General features: G+C 39.7%; 8 protein-coding genes across 8 annotated transcripts; all 8 read right to left on the reverse strand.

Annotated features, from left to right (window-relative positions):
* Nucleotides 1–316: 316 nt before the first annotated feature.
* Nucleotides 317–988, reverse strand: TM35_000073980 (putative p22 protein precursor; the record flags this gene model as incomplete). The annotated part of the gene is made up of 1 exon (XM_029023844.1): nt 317–988. One exon carries the CDS (start codon nt 986–988, stop codon nt 317–319), a length of 672 nt encoding a protein of 223 aa, XP_028885040.1.
* A 430-nt stretch (nt 989–1,418) lies between these two features.
* On the reverse strand, nt 1,419–2,000 carry TM35_000073990 (uncharacterized protein; the record flags this gene model as incomplete). The annotated part of the gene is made up of 1 exon (XM_029023845.1): nt 1,419–2,000. The coding sequence occupies one exon, from the start codon at nt 1,998–2,000 to the stop codon at nt 1,419–1,421; it is 582 nt and encodes a 193-aa protein (XP_028885041.1).
* Nucleotides 2,001–2,472: 472 nt separating this feature from the next.
* Nucleotides 2,473–4,521, reverse strand: TM35_000074000 (p22 protein precursor; the record flags this gene model as incomplete). Its single annotated transcript, XM_029023846.1, has 1 exon — nt 2,473–4,521. The coding sequence occupies one exon, from the start codon at nt 4,519–4,521 to the stop codon at nt 2,473–2,475; it is 2,049 nt and encodes a 682-aa protein (XP_028885042.1).
* Nucleotides 4,522–5,208: 687 nt separating this feature from the next.
* On the reverse strand, nt 5,209–7,059 carry TM35_000074010 (Aspartate ammonia-lyase; the record flags this gene model as incomplete). Its single annotated transcript, XM_029023847.1, has 1 exon — nt 5,209–7,059. The coding sequence occupies one exon, from the start codon at nt 7,057–7,059 to the stop codon at nt 5,209–5,211; it is 1,851 nt and encodes a 616-aa protein (XP_028885043.1).
* A 499-nt stretch (nt 7,060–7,558) lies between these two features.
* Nucleotides 7,559–9,775, reverse strand: TM35_000074020 (uncharacterized protein; the record flags this gene model as incomplete). Its single annotated transcript, XM_029023848.1, has 1 exon — nt 7,559–9,775. The coding sequence occupies one exon, from the start codon at nt 9,773–9,775 to the stop codon at nt 7,559–7,561; it is 2,217 nt and encodes a 738-aa protein (XP_028885044.1).
* Nucleotides 9,776–10,493: 718 nt separating this feature from the next.
* TM35_000074030 (putative ubiquitin-protein ligase) lies at nt 10,494–13,958 on the reverse strand (the record flags this gene model as incomplete). The annotated part of the gene is made up of 1 exon (XM_029023849.1): nt 10,494–13,958. The coding sequence occupies one exon, from the start codon at nt 13,956–13,958 to the stop codon at nt 10,494–10,496; it is 3,465 nt and encodes a 1,154-aa protein (XP_028885045.1).
* Nucleotides 13,959–14,520: 562 nt separating this feature from the next.
* On the reverse strand, nt 14,521–16,089 carry TM35_000074040 (uncharacterized protein; the record flags this gene model as incomplete). Its single annotated transcript, XM_029023850.1, has 1 exon — nt 14,521–16,089. One exon carries the CDS (start codon nt 16,087–16,089, stop codon nt 14,521–14,523), a length of 1,569 nt encoding a protein of 522 aa, XP_028885046.1.
* A 987-nt stretch (nt 16,090–17,076) lies between these two features.
* Nucleotides 17,077–18,150, reverse strand: TM35_000074050 (adenosine kinase; the record flags this gene model as incomplete). The annotated part of the gene is made up of 1 exon (XM_029023851.1): nt 17,077–18,150. The coding sequence occupies one exon, from the start codon at nt 18,148–18,150 to the stop codon at nt 17,077–17,079; it is 1,074 nt and encodes a 357-aa protein (XP_028885047.1).
* Nucleotides 18,151–18,402: the final 252 nt, after the last annotated feature.

Below are 18,402 nucleotides of genomic sequence, written 5' to 3' on the forward strand. Positions count from 1 at the left end.
CCTATCACACATATGTTGATTTCTCACTCTTTTTCTTTTTTTTTCTTGCCTAAGGAATAACAAAAGCAACAGAGAAGCAGGAACAATATGTAAAAGAAAAGCAAAAAAAAAACAAAAAAAACAAAAAAAAAAGAAGAAAAGCTGGATATGGGATGAACCGTCAGACGGACGGCCTCATACACATATTAAGATAGAAAAACATGGGTACACGCGCACACACTCACAAACCCAGAAATCCTTAACCTGTACCCCTCTCTCTCTCGATCGATCGCTCTTCTCATTCTATTCTTCTCTGTACTTTCTCTCTCTCTCTCTCTTACGAGACAAACTTGTGAATGCCGCTGAGCCACGCCTCGTACTCCGCCTGTTCCGCCCACACCGCGTAGGCCTCCACAAACTCCCCCAGCTCATCATCCACACCGCGGTCCTCAAGATAAGACACAAAGGCGTCCACGAGCCCGTCGTCGAGTTCCCTCACATCCGGCCCGGAGTACAGCAGCGAGCGCCGCGAGAGGGCATCGGCGGAGGTGTCGAGTGCGAGCGCCGAGTCGGGCAGAAAGCGAATGCGGTCCAGCACCACCTCCTCGTCGTCAAAACTCATCTCGAACTCAAGCGTCTTGCCTTTGCTTGTGATGAACACAGTGAAATCGTACTTCTTCCTGTCATCCTCCAAGTTGACCTCGTCGCGGTAGCGGAGAAGAATCTCCTCATCCTCGAACGTCTTGTGCATCGTGAAGATCCGCTCGCCAGGCTTACGGTCCAGTTTCCAGCCTTCCGGCATCTTCGGCTTCTCTTTGCTGGTGGTGCGCTGCTGCTCATCCTCCATCTCGCGGCGTGTCGCATCAGCGAGAGCAGCAAAGGTCGCAGAGCGTTGTTGAATCCCTGCGAAGAGTGGAACGCTCACAGCTGCAGCTGAAGGAAAACTGCGGTGCAAAAGAGGTGCTTTTGGCACAGCACGAAGAACAGTGGAGACAAATGTTCGTCGCATATTACTGTTTTTTTTTTTTTTCTTCTTTTCGGTTATATTCCTTGTTGTTTTTTCCTTTGTATTCTTCTTTCAGTACGTAGTGTTCTGATTATTCCTACTTTTACTTACTTTCTTTCCGCGTCTGGATGTGGTTGCTCTCTTATCCGCCTGTTAATGCCTCTTCGTTTACAATAAAAATTAAAATCAAAGGAAAGAGAGAGAGAGAGAAAAAAAATTTTTAATGGTTTCTTCTTTTCACATTTCTCGGGTTTTTTTTCTTGTTTTTTTTCACACCATTACCTTATAGTGAGCATGTCGTACATATACGTGTATGTATATATTTTTTCCCTCCCTTGAGGTAGGGGTGGGGGGAGAGAAGCACTTGAATCATACAGCTCAGCAACCTCTACCAGAAACCAAAAAAAAAAAATCTGGCATCTTTTGATACTTACTATTTTTCTTGCTGTAGGTGTTCACTATCTGTTTTTTCATCTGCGATAGCTTTTCTCTTTTCGTCCGTATGGTCGCTGCTATCAGCCGTCATACCACTACTGCTTTCCTTTCCAAGTAACTCCTCCATTGGAAGTAATTCCATTGTATCCAACCACTGCATATAATACGGATGTTCACGGTTATCCTCGGCTCGTTGGCAGAGACGCCATGGTGGTTCATGATGCATCTTCCCTGTGGCCCGATGCTGCTGCCAACAGCGATTCGCCTCTTCAAAGAGAGGTAACTTCTTTTGCTGCGCTGCTGTTGTGGCTGAAAGCCAGGCTTCTTCTTCGGTGACTATAAAGAAAGGGGTCTTCGCTACAAACTTCGCAGAGGGCACCCCCAATGGAGACACTACCCCCGCAGAATTCTTAGGTGTAGAAGGCAGTTGTTGCTCTTGCTCTTGTTGTGCTTGTGGTTTTGGTTGATGCTGATATTCTTTTTCACGTGATTCATTTTGTATAGGGCTAAAAAGTCGTGGACGAACATTTCGTGCCCCCTCGTCAACTTCCACAGGAACATCATCCCTAGATGATTTCATTTACCTAAGGTGTGTGATAATGGAATAATCGAGTAGAGGAACAGAGAGTTCGGCCTTGTTATCCCACTTCTTTGTTTACCCTTACTCAGGGTCTATAAATATATATATATATATATATATATATCTGTGTGTGTATGTGTATTTTGTTGCTGCGCGTCACCCAGTCCCCCTTTTTCACCACAACATTAAGCTAAATCCATTTGAAAGTTTGTAATCATGAAAAAAAAAAAAAAAATAGAGTTCATGTAGTTATAAATTAGGAAGAGAGAATAATAATAAAAAAAGGAAATAAATAAAATCAGAGTTAAGCGTACTCACTCCTTTTTCTCTAATTTTTCCACATAAACTCAAACACAAACCTTTTCTATGTCGTCGCCAATAAAAGAAACGAGAAAAAAAAAAAGTTATGGCATTACTCTCTGGAGAAGGTATCTTTTTTTTTTTTTTTGTTTTGATTTTCAAATAAATGCGTTCACTTGTGTGCTGATTTTGCCGCCACAGATGTTGCTCTTATTGCTGGTCGTGGCAGAATATCGACACGTCGTCGAGAAACATTCGCCTCAGGTGTTGCTGACGAAGTTTGCCCCGCTGAGGATCCCAAAAATCTTGCTTTTGCAACTGCAGGTTGAGCAAACTGTGTTGGTATGCGAAAGCGCATTCCGGCGGAGAGAAAACGATTAAAGTCTAATCTCGCCCATAGTGCCCGCTCTGTTGGTCGAGTGGCGGATCCTGAGAGATGACCGGTGAAAACAGAGACCACATCTTGATGAACACGTGTTTCTAATGCTGTTAGGGCTGCAGAGACTTCTGCAGGGATCTGTGATCCATTCACCGCCCAAGATGTCAGTCGATATCGAATACACAACACATAGAGAGCTAACGAACATTGAAAGAGGGACTCACAGGCGGATAATAATGGACCAGAGCCTTCTGTTATGAATGAACCCTCCGCTACATGCCAAACATAACGATCAAGACATCTTTTTGCATCTTGTACACTTTTACATTTTTCTAATGCCTTTTCAACCTCTGACGTTTGTAATACCACCACATCTACTTGAAGATGATAACCTAATGTGGTGTGAAGGAATAATAGTAAGTGCATAAGTGCGAAGGTACGTCTCAACTCTGGAGATGGCTGAGTATTTGTAACGAAAGCTCCTGAAAAAAGATGTCTAAAAAGATGAAGAGCATGTAGTGAAAATCGCCTGGCTATATGAAATGAAAATATTCTTTGATAATATTCTAAAGCTTTCTCTGATATAACTAAATGAAGTCCACGTGGGAGAACGTAATGTAAACCCATTCCTCGCATACAACCTAAAATGGTTCGCGCTGTATCTTCAATAGATCGCATATTACCAATAATAACAGTACTACTACCATTACTATTCATATCAAGTGGGAGTACAACAAATGTAGAAAAACGTTCATAAATAGGTGATTCCGCTAAACCAGAAACTCCTAATGCATGTACAAAAGCATCTGCCACTATTCGTGTGATTACCGCCTCTGTTAACATTGGTCTAGAGACTACCGCATTATCTACAAGACCTGGGAATGCCGTTTCCACAAATGTGTGCCAGAGATCTCCACGGTGGCATAAAAACATAGCACGCATCGCGGCAAGGTGTTCATGCAATGCCGCCTGTTCACCTACTTTTAACCATAAACTTTTTGACCAAAGGGCTCTTGCCGCTTCTATACGTGTTTCTAGTTCATCCACTAATAATATACCGTCAGAACATAAGGATGGATTATAAATAGCTTTAAAAACAGCATTTGCTGCTTCATCTTGTGTACCCATTGCAAGTTGTTCAAGATAATCATTCCCATGATTCTCCACATCACTAAGAAGTACACGGCGTTCCTTTCCTACAGATAGAATCAATAAACCAAGATCTAATGATAAACCATGAGGTAGTAAATCACTATGTAGTGTATGTTCTTCTTTTCCTGATTTGGATTTCATAGTTATAAAAAAATCTTTACGTCCATGTAAGACAACACCATGGGCAACATAATGTCCTATAGTATAGAGTAATCCCATCCATACAGCTTCTCCAAGAATAACCCTAAATTCTCGCGGTATCTCTCGATTAGACACAAATGTACGAATCGTAGATAATAGAATATCCGTATCATTTTGCTGTTTTACCATATCTAATAATAAAGTAAATGCCGGAAAGTATGTAGGACGCAGTTCAGCCACAGCAGAAGGTGTCATTGCATTTTGAACAGCTTCTTCATAATGCTGAAGTATCAATGTAACGGCTGCACCAATGGCAGAAGGATATAAACCTTCCGTTCGGCCTACAGCAATATCGGTTGAGACCTTACGCAAGGCAAAACACATGGCCCCAAGAGGAAGGACCTCTTCAATTAAGGCCCGTTCAGACGGGTGAAGTTGTGAGAAAACAGAAGAGCCCTGCCCCCCAGCAATACCACCGATGCTGTCACTAGTTGTGAGAGGCAATGAGGTAGAGGAAAAACCAAGAAGACTACACTGTAATTCTTCCATTTCTTTCTATACCCAAATACACTTCTATTAATGATGATGATGATGATACTTCTATTCTTGTTTTTTTTTTTTTTTTTGTTTTATTATTATTATCTGTGTTCTTGTTGTTGATTTTTTTCTCTTTCTCACCCTTTTCCTTCTAGGACAAATATCCCCAAGAGCCGTTGAGTGCGCTCCCTTCACTAAGGTAAAAGAAAAAAAAAACCAAAAAAAAAAAAAAAACCAAAANAAAAAAAAAAAAATCAAATTAAATTAAATTTTAATATATTAAAAGAAAAAAAAAACCAATCCCATTTATCAACGCTAAAAAAAAAAAAAAAAAAAAAAAATAGACTCAACCATCATAGGTAACATTGCATTCTACAGATATATATGTGTGTAGATGCACATTCCCTTTTTTTTTTATGCTTTGAATTTTTGTTTTGTATTCCCAAAAAGAGTACATTGCTAGAAAACAGCTATAATAATAATAACAATAAGGTGGTCTCCGTTCGCTCATCTCAATTTTCTCCCATTCTTTATTTTATTTCTCTATTCTTTTTTTGTTGCTGTTTTGATTCGCTTTTATTTTCTCTTTTGTTTTTCCCCTATTTATTTTTCTCAAAAGCAAGGAAATAAAAAAAAAAAAAAAAGACCTCTTCCCCCATTATCTTTCTTTCTCTTTCTCTCTATCTCTCTCTATCCCTGTTACCCATCCGAGTCATCCAGTCCATTGACCGTGAACTCCTCAGGATACTCCACATTAAATGCGAAACGGAACACACGAGTGAACACACCGGGGGGAAGTCGCAACTTCCATTCCACAACACCCACATTGTCCATACTGCAGGCAATACCATCTCCCGTTACACCGTCATTAAGCATACTTTTGTTTGGATCAATCATCTCTACTTTAATATCATTATCAGAAGGTGTAGGACACTGATCCCTCACTACCAATGTCGCCTCTGATGGCAATGCACCTTTCACAGTAAATTCATAAACAATCTCAATAAGTGAATGAGTCTGACGTAGCATGGCACGGACAGTAGACTTTTTCCTTCTTACCTCTTTACGTGTCACAACTACACTGTCATCAGTTCCAAGAGAAGCAGTAAATTCAGCACCTGCAGGAACCATCTCCATTTTTGAATTGGTTACAAATATATTATCCACAAAGATATTCGTTTTACCAGGAAGAAACACATATGGACTAGTATTCTTTGCCTTGGCAAGGAAGTACGTCCATGGACTACGTTTCGGTACCACGTGGTACATGAGTTCCGCAGGAAATGTATGTGTAGAAATCGTCACCTTCACAGGTTTATTATCACTCTTTACAGTAGCCAATCCCACAATCTGGAAGGTACTTGCCGTTGAGGATGGGGCTGATGAAGTCACAACCGCCGCTTCCACTGGGGCGGCGCATCGCATCATCATCATCACAGGCTCCGCATTCATCGCCGGCGCTGCATCCATCACATCAGCCATAGGTGCAGCCATAGGTGCAGGGCATGCTGCCTTTCTGAAACAATGCATTTTCTTTATCTTTGGTGGTGGTGGTTGGAGTGCAATATTCCACCTGCTGAGTTTTGGTGGACTTGAGCTGCAGTGCGGTGTGGCAGTGCTGAGCCGCATCGCCACGCGGTTCCAATCCATTGTGGTCCGTTGCTGCACCATAGCGTGATAAGCAACGTCAATCTTATTATTATTATTATTATTATTATTATTATTATTATTATTATTATTATTATTATTATTATTATTATTGTTGGTGCCAATGCGGATGTCGAAGATCGGCTCCCATGATGCCCCGAGTGCAACGAACTGCACGCGAAGTCGCAACTCGACAGGCTGCGGCACAACAACCGACACCACCACATCTGTTTGTCGTTTGCCGTTGATTGATGCTCTTTGATATTCAACGACTTCTTTTTGTTTTTCAAGAAATTCCTTCTGCAGTTGTGCCTCCTCGGCTTTAAGCAACAGACGTGACTCGCCAATATCTCGTTTGCGGCGGGCGATGAGTCGCACGAGGGGTTGCCAAGCAGTCGGATTAGAGAGAAACTGCGCAATAGGCACAATAGTGTTGTTTGAAGGAGTATCCGAGTTGGTGTGTGGACTGCGTTCCCCCATATTTTTAAGTTTCTCTTCCAATTCCTTAATGGAAGCCTCAAGGGCATCATTAATGGAGTTCCTGTCCGCAACATTATTAAGGCGATCTTGATAATCCTCACATTCCTTTGCCAGTTCACGTACACGTTCTCGCATATCTTCTTTCGTGATGGTTGTTTCAAAACGAACATCATTCATCACTACAGGTATGTCTGCCGCATTATCCATGTGTACTTGCAGTGTATTCTGCAAAACATCATCCCATCCTTTTTCACCCTTCATAAGAAGAACATGAGATCCAGCAGGGAGTGACGCAGTGGCTGTGTATGTCAGTTGGGCACGATCCTTAAATACAGTTACCTCCCTTAAAGTAGGGATTAGAGTAAAATGCTGGGATTGCCCTTGTTCTCCTTCCATATGTTGTTGTTGTTGGGTGTCGCCCATGATTGTTTTTTTTTTTTTCTTCTTTTTTTTGTCTTCTTTTTCTTCTTTTTCAAAGTTTGTCAAATAATTGAGTTGGCAGATAAATCCTTTAGAAACAAGTAAGGGAGCAAAAAAGAAGAATAAAAATAAATAAATAAGAAAAAAAAGGAAGAAAGTGAGTAACTTTCTAGTTCATCAATCCAGAGTTGTTGTTTTTTTGATTTTTTTTGATTGTTTTTATCGTCATTCTCATCATCATATCTTCTCTCTCTCTCTTCCTCAGACTCTTCCTACTTTTTCATTTTTTTAAAAATAAGTATAAGAAGAAGGAAATAATAATAATAATAATAATAATAATAATAATAATAATAATAATAATAATAATAATAATAATAAAGAAAAAAAAAAACGATCCTGTACACCCTAGGCAATGTGTACAAAACAAAAACAAAAAAAAACAAAAAAACAAATGTCTCACCATCAAAACGCCTTTTTTTCTTTTTCTTTTTCATCTCACACCTCACATCTCACCAAACTGCTCCTGGTGGAATCTCTCCCGTTTACTTTGTCCATCCTTTAGAATACGTCCATCAAAGAGTTTTGTCGCCACTTTAAATGCCAAACAACCCGCCGGATCTCCAATTTCTCTAAACATCAGTGTCACATCATGATCCATCATGTACGTATACGTCAAATTCTCCATTGTCTTTAAAGTAAGATGAGCCGCGGCTTCCCAATCAAGACGATGAATAAGACAACGCATAAGAAGTAAATACATTTCTGAATCTCGCAAATACCATTGGTCTGTTCCCACAAGTGTTGGATTCATGATAACCCGCCAAACCTCTTGAAATATATCCTCCGTGATGCGTTCATCTTCCATTGGACTTACTGGAAGCATCACTTGCGGGTATGGATTATACACCTCCGGATCCCACAAGTGACGGGGCACAGAATCCGGTGAAGAACCAACATGTGGAATAGATGTACGCATTCGCAGTGAAGTCATTGTAGGTGCACACTTCCATTTAAATAACGCTGCGGTATCATTCATATCTCTTTCTATCATGGCAGGACTTCGTAATTCTGGCATTTTATTATCATTATAGAATAAATGTTTCATTGAATCACGTGCTTGTTTGGCGGATCCAAATAACGCCAGTGAGGCATCACGGGCATCGAGATATCGACCCCATTTACGCCGTTCTTCTAATCCAGCAGCTGTCATTTTACAATTCTTCCTTGGGTGTCGAACACAGAGTTCAACAAAACGACGAAACATTAACTTTGTAGGAAGTCGTGTATGATGATAAGAGAGATCCACACTCTCTCGTACTTGACGCAGCGCTTCCTCTGCCTCATCATTACTCCGCACAAATACAATAGCGTAACTTTCTGCAGCGGCTACATCATTTTCAGAAACATCAGAGTTTGCACATTGTGCCAATTTTGCAAAGTCTAGACGTGCCGATTGTACAGTTTGCATACTAACACGACTCAGTAAACTCCCTACATCCATAAGATAATGATGACGTACACATTCATTAGATATCCCAAGTGTAGAATGTCCTCTATCAATTTCAAAACTTTCTTCTCTTCGCCGCACCTCACGGGCAACATAACGTATGGTTTCTACTGCTGCCGTATCATTTCTTAATGTACTATATAATAAGGCAAGTGTATGATAACAGTCTAAGAGATCGCCATGTAATTTCCCTGCAATTCCCACTAATGTCATATCTTCTACAATGTATTCTATCATAGCTGGTAATCCTGCCGTTCTTGTGTTGATGACACCAGTGGTAATAGGTACTTTCAAATCTACACCAGCTTGCAATAAGGAGGCTCGCATAGCGGCAACAAGTAAACTTAATGCACTTGAGGATGGTGATAACTCCCCACGGCTCTCAAGTCTTTGAAAGAATGCCTCAGGACTAACCATACCACGAGAAAATTCGTTAAAAACGCCTAATGTATTTCGTATACGTGGGAATTCATCTGGTTGTGATAGTAATGCAGAGAATATATGTATATAATCCCAGTCACAGAGAGAAACACCAAACGAACGTATCCAAACAGCAACTAGAAGTGATGCAGTAGGAGGATAACCATTCGTATTGGTAACATGATGTAAAAGGGATGTTAGTAATGGACATTCATCTGCAAATAAAAGAGTTCCATAAGTTGTTTGTGTAGTAGCAATAACACGTAAAATCCGTGTGAGTGAATCTACAGATCCAAGACAGTGAAGAGCATCAATAACTCGAGCATGAGTTTCCATATCTGCATCTTGTCGTTCTATAATAACATTAAGAAGTTGTTCAATATTATCCTTATCACGTGTGTAGTTAAAAACTCGAAAGAGTGAGTGATAATGCATTGGAGCTAGTGGTTCTTCTAATGTCTCACGAATATACTGCACAATAAAACTAAGATCTTCACCATTGTGGTTCTGTGTATATGTCTTGACAAGTTCATTCGCCTCTTGTAGTGTTAGAGGAACCGTACTATCACTATTACTATTACTACTACTACTACTACTACCACTAGTATGAGTATTAGTATTACTAATATTTCTTCTAATGTTACTATTCTCACCAGATGTACGTAAATCTTCAATGCGTGCACGTGCAATTCGATGTCGTTCTTCTCTGTGAAATCCCTGCCACCAGTCTGGAGTCACACGCTGATTGAGAATAAAAGATCCCAATGACCGTCGCGAAATGCGTAGCATCATCTCACTAAAAAGGAATTATTAGTAGTAATAATAATAGTAGTAGGTATAGTTATCGTTGCTAGAGTAATGTACAATCATACAATAGCTAGGCAGCGTTTGGCACTTGTCTTTCTTTAGAAAAGAATGTCCCCACCGCAAACCAGAAAAACTGCAAAAAAAAAAAAAAAACAGAAATAAAATAAATAAATAAAATCAAACAAAGAAGAGCTGGAGACCGTATCCGCCTAAACATGTCAATCAACAAATAAAAGAGAAAGAAAAAAAAAAGGGAAAATAAAAAAAGATAATACAAAGTCACATACAAGAAAATATATATATATATATATATATATATATATACCCAACACATACACGAAGAGAAAAAAAAAGCGAAAAAAAAAGAAACAAAGGGAGTAAAAAAAAAGAAAGAGAAAGGTACAACAGAAAAACAGTAATCAACTCAATAACAGTCACAAAAGAAGAGAACGCCTTAATAAGAAGTGATTTCCATCTCAGAGAATATATATATATATATATATATATATATATATATATATATGAGAGAGAAATCGTTTTTTTTTTTTTTTTTATAGCTTTTCTCACTATCCTTCCCTCTTTTTCTTCAGTCCCACTCACAATCACTCAGAAATAGAAAATAAAAGAAAAGAGCAGCAACAACACAAGTAGCAATAACAGAAAGAAAAGAAAGAAAAAAGAAAAGGAAAAAAGAAAACGCAAATCAAGTGAGTCCAAAGTCCTCTGTCTCTTCAATTGCTTCTGTAATCTTTTTCCATGCGGTTTCCATATCATTATAGGGTGGTAACTTCAGTGTTGAGAAGCACGTGGAGGCGGATGGGAGTCGCTGCTCCGGTGCATCCCACACAACGTGAATTTTAAAGGGTGGATTGAGAAACTGAAATCCCAACAGCGGCGGGCGGTTCATGGATGTGCAGAACTTCAGTAATTTCTTCCGCTGCTCAGATGACATGGACTCGACGACTTTCCAAAATAATTTTACGGGTTTACTCTCAACGTCTTTGGCATCATGATACTGTGTGTGTCTTTTCCAATCGGCAACGTTAATGGCACTCTCTGCATCCCCGCCGAAGAGTTTCATGATTTCTTTACTATCAAACAATCGCAGCCAACTCTGATCGACAATACGTTCTAGTCCATTCTGAAAGGCCTTTGTCTGTCGTGCAGACTCGCGATTTAATTTAAAGTCTGCCATGAGATGAATGTAATTAAGACAATTGCGTTTCGTTACGGGAATATCCCGCCCACCACGTAATAGTTCCACCTCACGAGTTTCACCCAAGATATCCACATTGTACGTAAAGTTTAGGGAAAGACTCTCAATTTCCTCTTCACTTAGAGAAAGAAGAGAAACAAGATTACGGTACATTTGTTTATCAAAACTCTTTAGATTATTAATAGAGTTACTACGACCTAATATGGAATTACGAAAGTGTAAGGCAAAGGGAACATCCTGCAGAACACCATCACGTAATGCTCGGCCCATCATGGCTCCAAGAAATTCAATTCGTCGTAAATGTTTTGCATCCCCAGTCACTTCATAACTAAATGGATTGGGATAGACATAACCATCATCGGTGAGTCGAAAGAGACCATACTCCGCTGCAAAGCCTTCATTGCAGAGACTCACAAGAAACTCACGGTAAACACCCTCACCGTAGCCTTCCTCCAACATATTATTTGTATCCCGAAATCGAACATTAAACATTTCAGGACTGTTAGGATTATCACAAAAATGATCAAAAGCATCCGGAAAGACATATCCACGACGTACAAGAAAAGGTCGAAAGGAACTAGAGAAGTAACGACCCTCATGACTAAGCAAAAAAGAAGTAAATACAGAAGCACGCACATCAAATGGAACAGTAAAAGGAACATTTTGCAAAAGTCGTATACATCGTTCTTGACGAGACCACATACTACTTCCACTCCATTGAGGAAGACGGATAAAAGGACAATTTCCTTTTTCCAGTTGATTCATAGTTTTACTACCAGTACTACTACTACTAATATTATTATTATTATTATTATTATTATTATTATTTTTATCATCCTCATCATTCTGATATCCATCATTTGGATCATTATCAGCATATCTTATAATCCTATCATCTGTATGGGATGCTGTAGGAGATGATCCCCCATGTGTTCTTTCTGATAAAACAAATGACATCCACACCTCTCGTGTGATAGTATCAAACGTTTGAAGAATAACAGGATTCGTTATTGTAATCCATACAGATGGATAGGCTACAAAGGATTGTGCTTCATTAATAACGTGTAGTTTTGATAAGAGAGAAAGGGCCGCCTCTGCAACGGCTTCACTATTTCCAAGAGAAAGAACACCATGAAAATGGGAACGATGGACAATTCCTTTTAATGCTAACACAAGTATAATGGCATCATTATGATCCATCACTGTTTTTCTATCAAGTCCCTCCAAGAAGTCTGTGGCATCTACAAAATAACTTAACATACCAAAAAGTAAAGTAGATATAGCTGGATATGGATCCCAAAAAAGATTTCGCACTGGATTTTTATAAGATGCCATTCTAAGAAGTTCTGCTGGTGCTTCTTCAGGAGGAGGAAGATGTACGGGTACACCCGTCATGGCCTCGTGTATAAGTGCCTCCTTCTTCATCTCTGTTAATCCCCCAAAGGTACTACCATGACAACATTGATACATTCGCCAGAGAGATTGAAGTAGACCTGGTAAATGAACCAGTTTTGAAATAATCGTCGTCGCTTCAATTCGTTGCTCTGGTGAGGAGTATGTAAAGGCATAAAGAGGCCAGGCAAAAATACTACATATAACATCAAGATTTACATATTTCTCTTCTTGATATTCAGAAGATCCTTTTTCTTCTTCATTTTCATTGCTTGTGGATAATCCTACAGTTCCTGTTCCTCCTTCTCCTCCTTCTGCTCTTGTTGTTGTTGTTGTTGTTGTTGATGATAATGATAATGCTAATGCTGAAGTCTCTTCCAGCAAACGTAATCCATATTCAGTACTAAATAAGTATGTTGTGATATGTTCATACCTTCCATGATGTGCTATCTCATTATTTTGTAAATGACGAAAATCCTGTAATGCGGCTCGTAATAATTCTCCTTCTCTACTTGCCATAAGAGTTAACTGCGAAAGACATTTCGTCCATTTCTTCCACACTTCCTTTCCTACTGAAATGGATGTCTGTGTATCCAGAAAAAAAGGTATAAGTCGAACCAACTTTCCAAGAGGAGCCATTGGTTGAGTGTATAGATCAGTGGACAACTTCTCTGATGCCACCTCTACAATAATCTCAACTAATGCCTGATTAGCCTCTCCACGTAGTATACTGCTATTCTCTTCACTTGATGAACCCAATAAAACATCTAATGCATATGCAGTTGGTAATGAATATGGTTTATCATGAACAGAAGAACGAATGGCTCTTAATAACATCTCTTGACCTTTTACAGTTTTTATTATACTTTTTACTTCACTTGCAGAAAGTAATCCAAATAGATTCTGCAAAAGTGGTAGAATTTGTTCAGTTCCTGTTGTACCATGTTGAACGAAAAAAGAAAGTATCTGTATCATTATATTGCCCCTATCCGTTACGGAACCAGCAACATCAGACAGTGCACTAAGCAATGTTAAGTGATAACTCTGCCATTCTACTATATCATTCTTCTCCAAATCTAAAGAAGGTTTAACATACTCATCCAATACTAACGTCAGTAATAAAATAAGAGTAGAACGTGATTTCATTAATTCATCATGTATAGTACCTGCATGAATACTGGAAAGAAGACGTTGAAAAATAATTTGTGCCTGTTCTCGTTGGGAAATAGCTCCCTTCTTCTTCTTTCCTCGCATCCCACGATGTAGAAATGTGTAATCCCATGAAAGTTGTTCCAAAGATTTACTTTCTGCTTCTTGTGGTCTTTCCTTAATTCGTTTAAACAAAGCCTCGGAGAGATCAGCCAATATTCTACGGCTTATCCACAAACGTACATTCCGCTGAATACATAATGCGGCCTGTTGCACCTGTCGATCTTTTTCTCTTCGTTCTCGTTTTTTTCGTGCTTCCAAGAGAATTGCCTCTCTTGATGGCTGATGATCACGTGATAGCGAGAGATGTGAGGAACGACTCTTGCCGTTAAAAACGAACGCCCCACTCATTTCTACCCAAACGCCTCTTTTGAATTGCTTTCAAATAATTAAATGAAGGGGTATGTACGTGCTGTAGCATACCCAATAGGTGAAAAAAAGGAAAAAAAGAAAAGGGAAATAAAGGAAAATAAAGATGAATAGATGAGATAAATTTATACAAAAATAAATAATATATAGAGTAGATGAGTAAAGATGTAAACTATGGTTACCTTCCCCTTTTCCTTTTCTTCTCTTCATTTCTTTCTTTCTTTCTCTCCTTTTTTTTTCTTTCTTTTTTTTTTTTTGCTTTTTCTCTCGTTTCGTATTCCATTGCTTCTGTTTTCTTTTTATATATCCCAATAATGTGTGAGGAAAAAAAAAAAACATGCATATAGCGCTATTTTTAACCGTCTTTTCTCTCTCTCTCTCTCACACACACACACACACTCTCTCTCTCTCAAATGTGCGCTTCAAAATTTCCAATTCCAAAAATAATCAAATTTCCAAATGCTTCAGATTACCACAAATCTCGCTTTATACAAGTATATTGTCATTCTCTCCTTTATTTACATTGTTTATTTACTCCTCTTCATCACCGATGGCGAACTGCCCGCATTTCCATATCATCTATCCACTCTGAATAATACCGTGGTCCACGTCGGGAACCATATAATTTGTTGAATAAATTTTCTGCTTCTTTTAAACTTGAGGCATTCCGTGAATCAAATGATTTCTCCAAAATGTCAATCCGTTCTAAAAGCCTACAGCGTTCATCAGGTTGAAGTTGTTGCTTACTTCGATCACGACTTCTAGAATGATAAAGTACATCATGTTGACATTCATTTTCTGTCAGACCAACATCCCATAGCCCACTACCCCGACGATTAGAATTAATGCCATTATCCCTAAAATCATGAATTGGTTCCTTGGAAAGGAACTTAGTGGGACGAGTATATTCTTCAACAGAATCATAGAAAGGTTCCTTACGTAGTAAGGGACTCCGATGGGGGGAACTAAGCGTTCTCGAACACCGCATAGAATATTGTGTTAAAATATCAGCCCATGAATGACGTCGATCTAAAGCTGAGAGTACAGACCGTTGTTGTTGCTGTTTTTGTTGTTGTAGTGGTGCTAGTGGTCGTGGTCGTGGTCGTGGTCGTTGTTCTGAAGAAGAATGATGATTATGATTATGATGATGATGTTCTTGAGATCGACTATGTTTAGGGGATTCACAATGGCTGGAATTTCCCTCTGAGCCCGTGAGGGAGCGTTGACGTGCTCGGCGTGTTCGCACTGGTGTACCATGATTAGATCCCGATCGAGCCGCCGCCAACTCATCTAGAGATTCATCACTCCGCCGCCCAGCAGAGGATGATCCATATGAAGAAAACCCCATCGTTGAAGAAGGATTAGAACGGGGACCCTTTCCTCTTTCATCGGTTGTCCTGCGAGAATGAAGAGGTCTTGTGTTTGTTCTTGTATGTCTTGTTTTTGTTGGGGAAGCATTAGCGCCCATGAAATAAAGCACACGGTCAAGTGTTTTAGGAGATGTAGAAGTAGCAAAAGAGAGGATCTTTTTAATACGGGACTGCAATGCAAATACTGAAGTCTTGATATCTAACAATGATTCTTGTGAATTTTGTACATACCTCTTCCACCTTATGGAAGTCTCTGGTGTTTGTGTAGAATCACTTAACATTTGTAATGTATCGTTAAGTTCATCAAGACATGCCGACAATTTTTCGGCTGCACGTTCTAAAAAACTTTCATCTCCAACAGGTAATCGCCGTATACGTGCATCCAATGCCGAAACCCGTCTAGTCCATACGGGCATAGTAAATTTATTAAAATCTAATAATTTTGCTACAGCACCTCGCAAAATATCGTGAACTTCATCCTTTTGATGTCTAAAACTACTCAGCCCATTATTGATATGTTTCTTAAGATAATTGTGATTATGATTATTTTGGCCTTGTTTGTTGCTAGTCGTATGATGTGATGATCGTGGAGTTTCCAGAGAGAATGGCCGACGCGGAGGCGTTGCAGAAGATACAGTCTGTGAATTGCGAATGTAAAGTCCGCTGCTGTGGGAACGAGGCGATGATTGAGCACAACAGAGCGGTGTGATACCGTCTATACTGGTCCTCTTTGTGGTACGCATTCGCACTGAAGCAAGATAAAAGAAATAAAGAAAACTACAGTATACACGAAAATAAAAATACAATAGAATAAAAACAAAAAAAAAAACTACAATACAGAGTCTGGTAGAAAAGCCAGGACTCTTGAGGAGTTTTATATATATATTATATATATATTTATTCTCCTTTTGTTATGTTTTTTGTTTAAAGTTCTCCCAGTTAAATTCCTCACCCGGTGTTTTAGACTCGTTGATTTCTAAACTAAACGGGTCAAACACACAGAGAATTCTTTATGGGAGAAATTCTCTTCAAAAACAAATAGAAAAGAATGTATATAGAGAAGAAAAATGTAAAGATTCATAGATAACAGAGATATAGAAGATTAAACCGTGTGTTGTAGACATGTAGAAACAAGATACGCAGAGATATTCAGAAATGACATTACTTCTCATATTTAATATCCCTTCTTTTCTTGTTGTTGTTTTTTTTTTTTTTTTTGTCGTCTTTGATGTCTTCATTCTTTCTTTCTCTCTCTCTTTCTCTTTCTCTTCTTCAGAAAAGAAAATGTGAATTAGAAGCAAAGAGACTAAGATTGTGGACTTTTTATCCAACGACTGTTAAGGAATTGAACTTATTTTCATTAAAATAAAAGACACACCTTCTTTATTTTCTTTTTTTTTTTTTATCTGCTTCTATTTCATTCTCTCTTGCTCATTCATTCAATAGTTTTCCCCTTTACAACTCAGTCCTTTCTTCGATCCCTTTTTGTTTTCTTCCCTCTTCCAGAGGAAAAGACTCACGGGAGTGCTCTCTCTCTCTCTCTGTGTGTGTGTGAGAGAGAGAGAGAAAAAAAAACAAAAAGACTTAACAAGATGAAGAAAAAAAGATACGAATACCATCAACAACAACAACAAAACAAAAAGAAAAAAAGAACAACAAGAACAGTAGAGCTGTCCCCATATCCTAATCCCTTACCCCTTCTTCTTTCTTCCTCTTTCTCCTTCCACTCCTCATGGAGACATAGTTGGCTTCTCGGGATAGGTGCATCCACTGTGTTGAATCACCACCTGCGCTGCGTAGTGTCCAATCTCGCAGCAGCGTTTGATGTCTCGGCCGAGGGCGTAGGCCGCAACAAAGCCGCCAACAAAAGCGTCACCGGCGCCGTTGAGATCCACAATGGACTCACTCGCCATTGGAGCGACGGGCACCTCCACCAATCCTCCCTCTGCACTACCGCTAGCAGCAGCAGCAGTCGTATTGGTATTGCCAGCGCAGACGGTGGAGTTGGCGCCGTGTGTGAAGACGACGAGGCGGCCGTGTTTGCCGGTGTACGGCAGTTCCCGCGCAGCCCGCTCGGCGATGGCGGCGACGGTGTGGAGATCCCACCCCTTCACCCTGGAGAGTGTGTGGGCCTCCAGCTCATTGCCGAAGATGACGTCCACGTACGGCAGCACCTCGTCCAGCTGGTTTCCAAAGAACTCAATGATGAAGGGGGCGGAGAGATTGATCATAAAGATACCACCCACCTCACGCGTTTTTTGGGCAGCGCGGAGAACGTAATTGACATCAAGAGTGAGAGTAAAACCGGTAAAGTAAGTAATCTTAGACTCCGCCAGGTGCTTCTGTACTGTAGTGGAAGAAACATGCTCCGCAGAGAGGCAATTCGCTGCTGCGAGGTTAGCCACAAGTGTACGTTCTTTCCCTGTAATACAAACAGCACAGCTGCCTGTGGGCTCCTTTGTTGTGTACTCAAGCGCCATCGTCACACCGTCCTTCTCTGCAGATTCCCTGAGAATCTTTCCATAGCGATCATCTGAAGCACATCCAACATAAGTGACAAATGTACCTTTTGGGGCCTGCAAGACCCACTGTGCCACACGAGCTGTATTCAGCCCAGAGCCGCCAGGTACATACTTCACATCGGACATCTTTTCAAGATCGGCGAAGATGTTCTTCTGATCTTCTGCCAACAAGGAGGCGGTACCACGCTCCAATTTGTACGTTTTCATAAACTCATCCGAGACGCAGGCAGAAACGTCAAGGAGAGGGTTGCATTGCACGTAAAGTTTACCAGGAGCGGACATAATAGCGAACTGTTTTAAATGTATGTATATATGTATATAAATATATAATGATCTCTTTTCTGCTTTTTTTTTTCTTGTTTAGTTACTTATTTTTCTTTTTTTCCCTTTTTTTCTTCCTCTTAATTTTGCGTTATTAGGTTGAATGCTATCCAAAAAGAAAAGACAAAAAAAAGAAAGAATCACAACAAATATTATCAAAAAAAAAAGAAACATCCATACCAAGAACCCCATGAAGTGTAAAAAAAAAAAAAA

The sequence above is a fragment of the Trypanosoma theileri genome (assembly GCF_002087225.1).
Source record: "Trypanosoma theileri isolate Edinburgh chromosome Unknown TM35_Tth_7_V1, whole genome shotgun sequence".
Taxonomy (NCBI): domain Eukaryota; phylum Euglenozoa; class Kinetoplastea; order Trypanosomatida; family Trypanosomatidae; genus Trypanosoma; species Trypanosoma theileri.